A 12,909-nucleotide genomic window follows, 5' to 3' on the forward strand; every position below is an offset into this window, starting at 1 on the left:
CAAAGTGATTCCGTTATACATATATATACAATCTTTTTAAAAATATTCTTTTCCATTATGGTTCATCACAGGATATTGAATATAGTTCCCTATGCTATACAGTAGGACCTTGTTGTTATCTATTCTATATATAACAGGTTGCATCTCCTAACCCCAAACTCCCACTCCATCCCTCCCTCACCCCCATCCCCTGGTAACCACAAGTCTGTTCTCTATGTCTCTGAGTCTGTTTCTGTTTCATAGATAAGTTTATTTGTGCTATATTTTAGATTCCTCATATAAGTGATATCACATGGTATTTGTCTTTCTACTTCGCTTAGTATGATAATCTCTAGATCCATCCATGTTGCTGCAAACAGCATTATTTCATTCTTTTTTCATGGCTGAGTAGTATTCCATTGTATATATGTACAACATCTTCTTTACCTATTCATCTGTCAGTGGATATTTAGGTTGTTTCCATGTCTTGGCTATTGTGAATAGTGCTGCTGTGAACATAGGGGTGCATGTATCTTTTCGAATTATAGTTTTGTCTGAATATATACCCAGGAGTGGGATTGCTGGATTATATGGCAGCTCTGTTTTTAGCTTTTTGAGGAACCTCCGTTTTCCATAGTGGCTGCACCAGTTTACATTCCCACCAGCAATGTAGGAGGGTTTGCTTTTCTCCACACCCTCTCCAGCATTTGTTATTTGTAGACTTTTTAATGATGGCCAGTCTGACCAGTATGAGGTGATACCTCATTGTAGTTTTGATTTGCATTTCTCTAATAATTAGAAACGTTGAGCATCTTTTCATGTACCTGTTGGCCATCTGTATGTCTTCTTTGGAGAAATGTCTATTTAGTTCTTCTGCTAGTTTTTGATTGGGCTGTTTGGTTTTTGTTGAGTTGTATGAGCTGTTTGTATATTTTGGAGATTAAGCCCAAAATTTGTTGGTTGCATCATTTGCAAATATTTCTCCCATTCCGTGAGTTGTCTCTTTGTTCTGTTTATGGTTTCCTTTGCTGTGCAAAAGCTTATAAGTTTGATTAGGTCCCATTTGTTTATTTCTGCTTTTATTTCTATTGCTTTGGGAGACTGACCTAAGAAAACCTTGGTACAATTTATGTCAGAGAATGTTTTGCCTATGTTCTCTTCTAGGAGTTTTATGATGTCATGTCCTATGTTTAAGTCTTTAAGGCATTTAGAGTTTATTTTTGTGTATGGTATGAGGGTGTGTTCTAACTTCATTGATTTACATGCAGCTGTCCAGTCAATTCATTCCTTGATGGACATTTGGGTGGTTTCCATCTTTTGGCTATTGTGAATAATGCTTCTGTGAACAGTGGTATACAAATAACTATTTGAGCTCCTGACTTGGATTCACTTATGTATATACCCTGAAGTGGAATTGCTGGATCATATAGTGATTCTATGTTTAATTTTTTTGCAGTCACTTCCCATTCCAAACTCAACCCTAGGCAACCACTTGCATAGTATCTTCAAGGTTCATCCATGTTATAGCATTAACCTTAATATAAGTGCAAGCATGCAATCTGTGGTCTTTTGTGGCTGGTATCACTTAGCATAATGGAGATTTATCCATGTTACAGCGTGTGTCAATACTTTGTCCCTTTTTATGGCTGAATAGTATTCCATTTTATGGACATACCATATCTAGTTGATGAATATTTAGATTATTTCCACTTTGGGTTTATTATGAATATTGCCACTATGGACATTCAAGTCTTTGTGTAGACATATGTTTTCATTTATTGTGGGCTATTATCTAGGGATGGGATTGCTGGATATTAAGATAAATTTATGTTTAACTCTTTAAGAAACTGCTAAACTGTTTTCCACAGTAGCTATACTATTTATTTCTTCTTTTTTCTTTTTTTAAATTGAAATATAGTTGATGTACAATATTATGTTAGTTTCAGGTGTCCTACATAATGATTTGACATCTGCATACATTATGAAATAATGATAAGTCTAGTAATCATCTGTCCCATACAAAGTTATTATAATATTATTGATCATATTCCTTATGCCGTATGTTACATCCCCATGACTTACATAACTGGAGGTTTGTACCTCTAAATCCCCTTCACCTATTTTGTCCACCATCCCTCCTTTCTGGCAACCACCCATTTGTTCTCTGCATCTATGAGTCTGTTTTTATAGATTCTTCCTTTTGTAATTTTTATATTTCTAGCTGTGGTTTCTTCTTTTCTGCTTATATAAGTTCCTTTAACATTTCTTGTAAAGCCAGTTTAGTGGTGCTGAACTCTCAGCTTTGGCTTGTCTGAAAAACTCTTTATCTCTCCTTCCTGGGTAGAGTATTCTTGGTTGTAGGTTTTTTCCTTTCCTCACACTGAACATACTGTGCTGTTCCCTTCTGACCTGCAAAGTTTCTGCTGAGAAGTCAGCTGACAGTGTTATGAGTTCCTTTGTACATCACTAGTTGTTTTTCCCTCACTGCTTTTAAGATTCTCTCTTAACCTTTAATTTTTTGCCATTTTTAATTACAGTGTGTCTTGGTGTGGACCTCTTTGGGTTCATCTTGTTTGGGACTCTCTGTGCTTCCTGGACCTGGATGTGTTTCCTTTCCTAGGTTAGGGAAGTTTTCAACTATTATTTCTTCAAATAAATTCTCTGCCCCTTTCTCTCTCTCTTCTCAATTTCTGAGACCTCTATAATGTGGATGTTAGTACTCTTGATGTTGTCCCAAAGGTCTCAAACTATCCTGATTTAAAAATCTTTTCTTCTTTTTTCTGTTCAGCTTGGGTGATTTCCACTACTCAATTTTATTTTTTTACATATACATGTAACAAATATACATGTTAACAAATTCCCAGTATACAATATAGTATGATTAACTACAGTCATCATGTTGTACTTTAGATTTCTTCCTTTATTCATCCCTACATAACCGCAACTTTGCAGCCTTTTGACCAGCGTCTCCCCACTTCTCCCACTTCCTTACCCCCATAACCACCCTTCTTCTACTCTCTGTTCTGTGTAACTTTTTGTAGGTAAAACATATAAATGTGGGACTTCCCTGGCGGTCCAGTGGTTAGGACTCTGCACTTCCACTGCAGGGGGCACGGGTTCGATCCCTGGTCGGGGAACTAAGATCCTGCAAGCCGTGCGGTGTGGCCAAAAAAAAAAAAGATTAAAAAAAACATATAAATGAGGTCCTGCGGTATTTTTCTTTCTTTGTCTGGCTTATTTCACTTAGCACACTGTCCTGCAGGTCCATTCATGTTGTTGCAAATGGCAGGATCTCCTTTTTAAAGGCTGAGTAATATTTCGTTGTATATACCACCATTTCTTTATCCATTCATCCATTGATGGACACAGGTTGTTTTCATATCTTGGCTATTATAAATAGTGCTGCAATAAACATGGGAGCACAGCAATCTCTTTGAGGTACTGATTTCATTTCCTTTGGGTATATACCCAGAAGAGGGATTGCTGGATTATATGGTAGTCCTATTTTTAATTTTTTGAGGAACCTCCATAACATCTTCTATAATGGCTTAACCAATTTACATTCCCACCAACAGTGTACAAAGTTTCCTTTTTTTCCAACATCCTTGCCAACACTTATCTTTTATCTTTTTGATAATAGTCATGAGGTAATATTTCATTGTGGTTTTGATTTGCATTTCCCTGATGATTAATGATAGTGAATACCTTTCATATACTTGTTAGCTATTTGTATGTCTTCTTTGGAAAAATGTCCATTCAGGTCCTTTGCTCCTCTCCTCCTTTTTGGTCACATACACAAAGGAAAAAACTAATTTCTGGAAACTCTGGGAAATTTTTTGTCTCCTTCATGGGCTTATGTATTAAGATGTAATTGGTCCTATGACACTCAGTAAGAAGAGAGAGGAATCTTACTTGAACTTAAGGTTTAAAAAAAAATAAAACTTGCGATTAACTCATAAGAAATCCTACACTTAAAATCCCGTTTGACTGCTTTATAAACTGTTATTTTAATATTTCATTTATTTAGAATTATAGGGGTAAAAAGGCATTCCACATACATTTCTCTGAGAACTCAAAGAATGAGCTTAGCATGCTGGAGAGGCCCGTTTTAAAATTGGTTTGGTTGGTTTTTTTTGCTATTGAGTTGTATGAGTTCCTTATTTATTTTGGGTTTTAACCCCTTTTCTGATATATGTTTGCAAATATTTTCTCCCATTCCTTAGGTTGCATTCTCATTTTGTTGATTATTTCTTTTGCTGTGTGAAGATTTTTAGTTTGATGTAGTCCCTCTTGTTTATTTTTGCTTTTGTTGCCTGAGCTTTTGGTGTCATATCCAAAAAATCATTGCAAATGCCAAGGAGCTTTTTCCCTATATTTCCTTCTAGGAGTTTTATGGTTCAGGTCCTGCATGTAAGTATTTAATTCATTCTGAGTTGATATTTGTGTGTGATGCACTATAGTGGTCCAATTTCATTCTTTTCTATGTGGATATCCAATTCTCCCAACACCATTTATTGAGAAGACTATCCTTTGTATATTCTTGGCACTCTTGTCAAAAATTCATTGACTGTACATGATGGGATTTATTTCTGGTTTCTCAATTCTGTTCCATTATCTATGTGTTTCTTTTTATGCCAGTACCATACTGCCTTGATTACTGTAGCTCTGTAATATAATTTGAAACCAGGAAGTATGTTGCCTCCAACTCTCCTCTTTTGCAAGATTGCTTTGGCTATTCAGAGTCTTTTGTGGTTTCATACAAATTTTAGGATTGTTTTTTCTATTTCTGTGAAAAATGCTATTGGAATTGTATGGTTTTCATTGTACAGATCTTTTACCTCCTTGGTTAAATTTATTCCTAAGTATTTTATTCATTTTGATGCTACTGAAGATAGGATTGTTTTCTTGATTTCCTTTTTGTATAGATCACTGTTTGTGTAGAGAAATGCAACTGATTTTTATATGCTGATTTTTGTATCCTGCAACTTTACTGAATTCATTTATTTGTTCTAACAGTTTATTAATGAGTGTTTAGGGTTTTCTACATATATGATCATGTCATCTGCAAACAGAGATAATTTAACTTCTTCCTTTCATATCAGGATGTTTTTTCCTTTCTCTTCTTTTCTTTTCTTTGTCTGATTGCTCTTGCTAGTACTTCCAGTACTATGTTGAATAGAACTTGTGAGAGTGGGCATCCTTGCCTTATACTGAATCTTAGAGAAAAAGCTTACAGTTTTTCCCCATTGATAATGATGTTAGCTGTGGGATTTTCATAAATGGCCTTTATTGTGTTGAGGAAGTATCTTTTTATACCTATTTTGTTGAGAGTTTTTATCATGAATGGATGTCAAACTTTGTCAAATGCTTTTTCTGCATCTACTGTGATGATGTGGTTTTTATCTTTCATTCTATTAACGTGGTGTATCACATTGACTGATTTTCGTATGTTAAACTAACAGGTTCGTAATTTTTTTTTTTTTTAAAGACTCCCCACTCTTTTTTTTTTTTTTTTTTTTTAATTTTTTTAATTTATTTTTTATTTATGGCTGTGTTGGGTCTTCATTTCTGTGCGAGGGCTTTCTTCTAGTTGTGGCAAGCGGGGGCCACTCTTCATCGCGGTGCGCGGGCCTCTCACTATCGCGGCCTCTCTTGTTGCAGAGCACAGACTCCAGACGCGCAGGCTCAGTAATTGTGGCTCACGGGCCCAGTTGCTCCGTGGCATGTGGGATCTTCCCAGACCAGGGCTCGAACCCGTGTGCCCTGCATTGGCAGGCAGATTCTCAACCACTGCGCCACCAGGGAAGCCAGGTTTGTAATTTTTGATTGGATGTTAGATATGTGAATTTTACCTGTTGGGTATTGGATTTTTTTTTTTGTATTATTGAGCTTTGATCTCGGATGCAGTTATTTGGAAACAATTTGATTCTTTCAGTTCTTGCTTTTAAGGTTTGTTAGGCAGGACTGGAGCAGTGCTCAATCTAGGGCTAATTATTCCCCACTACTGGGGAAACACTCTTCTGTGTACTCTACCTATTACCCAATGAATAATTAGGATTTTTAGTCTTATTATTGGGAACAGGCACTTTTCCTAGCCTTGTGTGAGTACTGGGTACCTCTAATCCCTTCAGGTAATTCTTACCCTAACCTCAAGTATTTTCCTACTATATATGTGCTGATTATTACTCAGCTGAATACTTGAACTGAAGATCTCTGAAATTCTCTCTCTTTGCAGCTCTCTCTTTTCCAGTACTCCATTCAGTGAACTATAGCCACATTGATCTTTCTGGACTCTCAGCTTCATCTTCTCAATTCAGTGAATCTACCAAGCTCTGCCTGGGCCATCCCCCCAAACCCCTGTGCCACAGCCTGGAAACTCCTTCAAGGCAATAATCTGAGGCAATCATCGGCTCATCTCAACTGTTTCCCATCTCTTGGGGATCACGATCCTTTGTCTCCTGTCATCCAATGTCTTGAAAACCACTGCTTAATATATAATGTCCATTTTTTAATTGTTTCAAGTAGTAGGTAAATCCAGGCCCTGTTACTCCATCTTGGTCAGAAGCAGAAGTCTCACGATACTTTTAAAACATGAACTGACCTACAAGCTTCCCAAAGATTTGCCTATACTTGTAGGTAAAAATCCTCTTCCTCCTCCTCCCTGTGTACTAGCCCACTTCAAATTACTTCTGGAGAAATCAGTCCCTTACAGTAATCTGTGTAAAACATTATAGCTAACATCGTAATTTCACATATTGAGATAACATGGTTTTCTTTGGTGAAAAAAGGTGACTTGTGTCATATAGCTAGTAAGAAATTCATCTTCACGTGAAAAACCCATAGAAAAAATTTTTGGGTCAACCATTTTTTGGATAGATCCAAATCCCATGTAATAACCACCATCTAATCTAGGGCTTTAAAATAAGCACTTCATTTTGAATTTACTCACTGTGGTGGACACTGGTACTACTTGTCTCTACCAGGCTGATATCATACTGGATCGAATTGGCCCTCTGAAGGTGGCCCTTCCTGACAGTAAAGAGGAAAGAAACACACAAATGGAAAATGGGTAAGTGGAAAACCGGAAAGAAAGTTTTAAGTTGAATATGTGGAGGTACATTTTCTTTTCCACAACTCTCTGAAACTGCCAGAGCTTCCCTAAAACCATGCCCCATTATTTAACAAATCCACCAGGGCAGGTAGGTCATCTGTGGGGACCTCAGATGCTGATGATGCCACTTAGTCTTCCTCCTTTAAGACAGCAGAACTGTTGTATTTTAGTGTAATGTTTTTGTGCTCTTCTTCAAGTGGCTAGCTTTCATTATTAGTTGGGACCCTTATGTGACATGGGGTGGCTTTAGTCAACTATTGAAAAACTCATTTGCACCTTTTTAAGGTTGCAGTTCATCAATCTTTTTGGTCATGGAGTCAATTAACATAGGTTCTAATTGTATTCAGGTGTCATGACAGAGTTTTAGAAAACTACTTTTAATATTAAATAAGATTTTGGAATGTACACTTGCTTTCAGTTTTTTTCAATAAGTCAGTGCCTAAAATATTACCTTACATTAATGAAAATGAATTCAAAACCACTTTTACCATAGCAAAATGAAAGTGTTTTCTAAAAATATACTGATTCCTCCTCGTGAAACACAATTGGTTCTAGCCTGGAGTTCAGCATTAGTGGGTTATCATTTTGGACCTCATTCAAATACGGCATTAATTAGTTATTAAATTTCAAAAGGCCCTCAGCTTAAAGCAATTTCAACCACTGATGGACCTAAAAAATACTACAGTAAACAGTGACTTGTTTTAATTCTTGAAAGCACCACATTTCAGACAAATACATTTCACCTGGTCAGCATGCATGAGCCTAAATCTTATGACTAGATTCTATAAGCAATACCTACTCATGTTGTTTTTCAAATTCTGCTCTTGATATTGACAAGACACATGTAAAAATACCTCTGCTTGTGTTGTCATTTAAAAATGGAAAAGATACAATCTGAAGCATATTGCAACCCTATCTGAAAATTATTCAACAATATTATTTTTGTAAGAATGTTAATGATGATATTTTTCTCATTAAATTTACATTCATTTTCCAAATGTTTTAAATGAAAATGTTTAACTTTTGTATACAGCAAAAAGTTGCTTATTTTTAAATAAAGCATACATATGAAAAGAGTAGATAAAAATGTTTATGTCCAGTTTAAAAATCAGTAATAGACCCTTATGTACACAGCACAAGATTAGAAACAGGCTATTAATGTTGTGTGTCTTCTCTAATTGCTTCCCTTTCTCTTCCCACCAGAGGTAACCATCATTCTGTATTTTGTGCTAACCAGTCTCTTACTTTTTTTATATACTTTTACCAATTATATATATATGACTCTAACCAACACATCATTTATTTTGTCTAGTTTTAAACTTTATATGAATGGGATCATACAGTTATGTTTTCTTATGTGACTTGCTTCTTTCACGTAAAATTATGTTTCTAAGATTCACCCAGTCAATTTGTGTAACTGTAATTCATTTCTGCTTATATATTATTCTTTTATAATAACATACCACAACTTATTTGTCCATTCTTTTGTTGATGGGTACTTTGGTAATTTCCAGTTTTTTGCTATTATGAATAGTTCTACTATAAACTCCTGGTATACATGTGTGAGTTTCTGTAAGGTACAGACCCAGAAGTGAAACTGCTTGGTTGCAGCACATATACTTTTTTAACTTTACAAGACACTTGCAAACTGAATCAAAAGTGTTCAAAACTGTTTCAAACTCTAAAATCTCACATTTTATATTGTTTGGGTTTTTAAAAAAAGTTTTGCCAATCTTATGGGTGAGATAATTGCAGGCTGAATTCGCAGTTTCCTGACTAAGAAGATTGAGCATCTTTTCATGTTTATTTTATGGAATTTTCTTCATCTTTTATAAGTTTTTTTATTTTTCCCATTTATCTACAGGTTTACTATTTTCTTGATTTGTAGGAGTTCATGATATAGTCAAGACATATATGCAGCATTTTCACATGCTGCAAACATCTTCTCCCACTTTGTAGCTAGGCTTTTTTTCAATAGTGTCTTTTGATAACTAGAAGTTTTCAGTATTAATATAGTCAAATTTATCTGCCATTTGTTTTACAATTTGTACTTCCTGAATCTTGTTACAGAAATCTATCCCCACCCCCAAGGGCACAAAGACATTCTTTAAATGTTCTTCTGAGAGTTTTCATTTTGCATTTCACATTTAGGTCTTTAATCTACCGGTACTGATTTTGAGGTATGCTTTGAGGCAAAGATCCAACTTTACTTTCTTCCATGTGGATAAACAGTAATGCCAATACTATTTATTGGAAAGTCCATTATTTCCCCACTGCACTGTATACCGTTTCTGTTATACAGTTGACCTGCTGTATCAGAGGGTTCTGCATCCGTGGATTCAAACAATCTCAAATCGAAAATATTTGAAAAAGAAAAAAAAGAAGACAGAAAGCTCCAAAAAGCAAAACTTGAATTTGCCTAATGCTGACAACTATTTACATAGTATTTATATCATATTTACAACTATTTACCTACCATTTACATTGTATTAGGTGTTCAGAGATGATTTAAAGTATATGGGAGGATATGTGTAGGTTATTTGATCTTTTTAATGTCTGTGGCACCTGAGTTATTATATCTTTATTCATTCCTAATATTATTCATTTGTGCCTTCCCCCCACTTCTTTGAAAGAGATTTGTCAATATTATTAATCTTTTCATAGAACCAAATTTTGTCTTTGTTGTTCCTCTCTATTATACCTATTGTACATTTATTTTCTTTAACTCCTACTCTTTATTTTTACTTCCTTCTAGTTTCCTGGCATTTATTTTGCTATTCTTTTTCTAACTTAGTGAGATGAATGCTTAGCTTATTTATTTCCAGGCTTTCTTCTTTTCTCATATAAGCATTTAGGGCTATAAGTTTTCCTCTGCTGGTTTGTTTGCATCTCTCAGATTTGTTATATAGTATTTTCATTATAGTTCCAGTCAAAATATTTCCCAATTTCCACTGTGAGCTTTTTGATCCATGAATTATACAGACATGTATTTCTTAATTTCCAAATGTGAAGGTCTTTGATAGTTATTCTTGTCCCTGACTTGCCTCTTAATCACACTAAAGACTGAGCATGTGGTATAACATCAAACCTTTGAAATGTGTTGAAAACTGTTTTACTGCCCAGCACAGAATAATATTCATAAATATTCTGTATGAGTTTGTAAAGAATTTTGTACTGTGTTCTAGAATATGTCTAGATCAAATGTGTTAATTACATTGTTAAAATCTTATAAAGTCTTACTGATTTTTATCTCCTTTCTTATAAATTTCTGAGACTCATACATTAAAATTTAACTGTGATGGTGGTTTTGCTTATTTCTCCTTTGTATTTCAATTTTTGATTTATACTTTTTAAGATTTTGCTTATAAGAGCACATACATTTTTAAATTGTTAAATCCTCCTAGTGAACTAAATCTTTTACCATAACATTTATTTTGTCTGATAGTTATATGACCTTTTTACTCCTAATCTATTTGTATCCTTTTCTGGAAGAATTTAACATCTAGAATTTAGAATTTAAACAATAGGTGTATTATGACAATCTTTGTTTTTTACCTGGAATCTTTAGTACAATTATATTTAAAATAATTACTGATATATTTAGATTTAAATCTACCATGTTATATCATACTTTCTATTTATCCTTTTTTCTCTATTTTTCTTTATGTTTAATCAATTGATTATTTTTTATTCCTTTTTGCCCTTCCTCTAATTTGGAAATTATGTGTTTTGATTTTTTTTCTTCAATTGTCACCCTAGACATGTTCATTCCTAATATATCAAGGTCTCACATTAACCTATATATTATCCTCCTCCCATTTAAAAACCTTTAGTATATGTTAATTATAATCCTTTCAACTTATTTGCTATTGCCATCATGTGTTTCTTTTTAAAAATAAATTTATTTATTTTTGGCTGCATTGGGTCTTCGTTGCTGTGTGTGGGCTTTCTCTAGTTGCGGCGAGTGGGGGCTACTCTTTGTTGCGGTGCACAGGCTTCTTTCTCATTGTTGCAGAGCATGGGCTCTACGGAGCACGGGCTTCAGTAGTTGTGGCACGCGAGCTCAGTAGTTGTGGCTAGTGGGCTATAGAGAGCAGGCTCAGTAGTTGTGGCGCACGGGCTTAGTTGCTCCGCGGCATGTGAGATTTTCCCAGACCAGGGCTTGAACCAGTGTCCCCTGCATTGGCAGGTGGATTCTTAATCACTGCGCCACCAGAGAAGTCCTGCCATCATGTGTTTTAAATCCTCTTTTCAAAGACATAGTACAGTACTATTGTTAAAATTTATATAATATTTTTTTTGATTCATTCACATAATGACTTTCTCTGATCTTTCTTCTTTCTTGCATCTCAATATACCATACAGGATCAATTTCCTCCTGCTTGAAAATATGAGAGGACAAACTCTTACAAGTTTTGCTTATCTAAAAGTATCTTTGGGACTTCCCTGGTGGTCCAGTGGTTGAGAATCTGCCTGCCACTGCAGGGGACGTGGGTTCAATCCTTGGTCTGGGAAGACCCCACATGCCGTGGAGCAACTAAGCCCGTGCACCACAACTACTGAGCCTGCACTCTAGAGCCCGCGAGCCACAACTACTGAGCCCGTGTGCCACAACTACTGGAGCCCGTGTGTCCTAGAGCCTGTGTGCCGCAACTACTGAGCCCATGCGCTGCAACTGCTGAAGCCCACATGCTCTAGGGCCCCCGTGCCGCAACTACTGAAGCCCGTGTGTCTAGAGCCCATGCTTGGCAATGAGGGAAGCCACCTCAGTGAGAAGCCCGTGCACCACAACAAAGAGTAGTCCCCACTCACCACAACTAGAGAAAGCCCACGGGCAGCAACAAAGACCCAATGCGGCCAAAAATAAATAAAATTACAAATAAATAAATAAATAAAAGTATCTTCATTTTACCCTCATTCCTGAAAGATGTTTTCAGTGATACAGAAATTTGGGGTTGATGGTTATTTTCAATGGATACTGAAAATATCATTGCTTGCTCTGTCTTCTGGTTTTGCTTCTTTCCTACTGAGCAGCCAGCTTTCAGTAAAATTGTTGCATTTTTTAAGATAATCTGTCATTCTTTTGTAACATTTTTGTAATTTTCTCTTTGAGCATTCTACAGTTTTACTGGGCTGTGCCCATATGTAAATTTATTTTTATTTATCCTGCTTGAAATTTGTTGGACTTCTAGAATCTGTGGTTGACTTTCATCAGTTCTGCAAAGGTCTCAGCCATTACCTTTTCAAATACTGCCTTTGCCCCTTTCTCTCTTCTTCTATCATACATTTCTAGATACTTTCTCTCCGGTCTCCCTTTTTCTTGACTTCTCTTGACCTCTCTATAACATTTTCCATTTCTTTTCCTCTCAGAATTACCTTCTGGGTAATTTCTTATCTATATCTTTCACTTCATTAAATCTTTTATTGTGTCTAATTTGCTATTAAAAACATATTCTTGGTTAAAAAATTTTATTGAACTAAGACATGCATTGGCTTTTAAAAAATTACAATTATTATATTTTATGTATTAGAGTTCTGTTTTGGTCTTTGTCAAATTTGCTTATTTACAAGCCTCTCATTTATTTCTTGGTATATATTAAACATATGTATTTTATATTACACATCTGATTCTTCCAAAAAATAAAGATTTTGAATATCTGATTTTACTATCAGTTGTTTCTGTGGGTTCTAACTCATGGTGCTTCTTTTCTTATATGTTTGGTAATCTTTTTATACTGTGAGATACTTTTTAAGGTAAAGGATGAAAGTGGGTTCTTCAAGAATTAATTTGCATTTGTTTCTGTCAACCACCTGGGGCA

At 35.3% G+C, this 12,909-nt stretch overlaps 1 protein-coding gene across 3 annotated transcripts in view; it reads right to left on the reverse strand.

The window, feature by feature from the left end:
- Positions 1 to 12,909, reverse strand: part of NRG4 (neuregulin 4) — a 126,389-nt gene that overhangs the window by 12,411 nt on the left and 101,069 nt on the right. For all 3 annotated transcript variants that reach the window (XM_061181868.1, XM_061181869.1, XM_061181870.1), the window contains one exon: positions 6,929 to 7,008. In XM_061181868.1, coding sequence (XP_061037851.1) covers positions 6,929 to 7,008 — 80 coding nt within the window. The remainder of the gene's footprint in view (positions 1 to 6,928; positions 7,009 to 12,909) is intronic.

The sequence above is a fragment of the Eubalaena glacialis genome, chromosome 2 (genome assembly GCF_028564815.1).
Source record: "Eubalaena glacialis isolate mEubGla1 chromosome 2, mEubGla1.1.hap2.+ XY, whole genome shotgun sequence".
NCBI lineage: Eukaryota > Metazoa > Chordata > Mammalia > Artiodactyla > Balaenidae > Eubalaena > Eubalaena glacialis.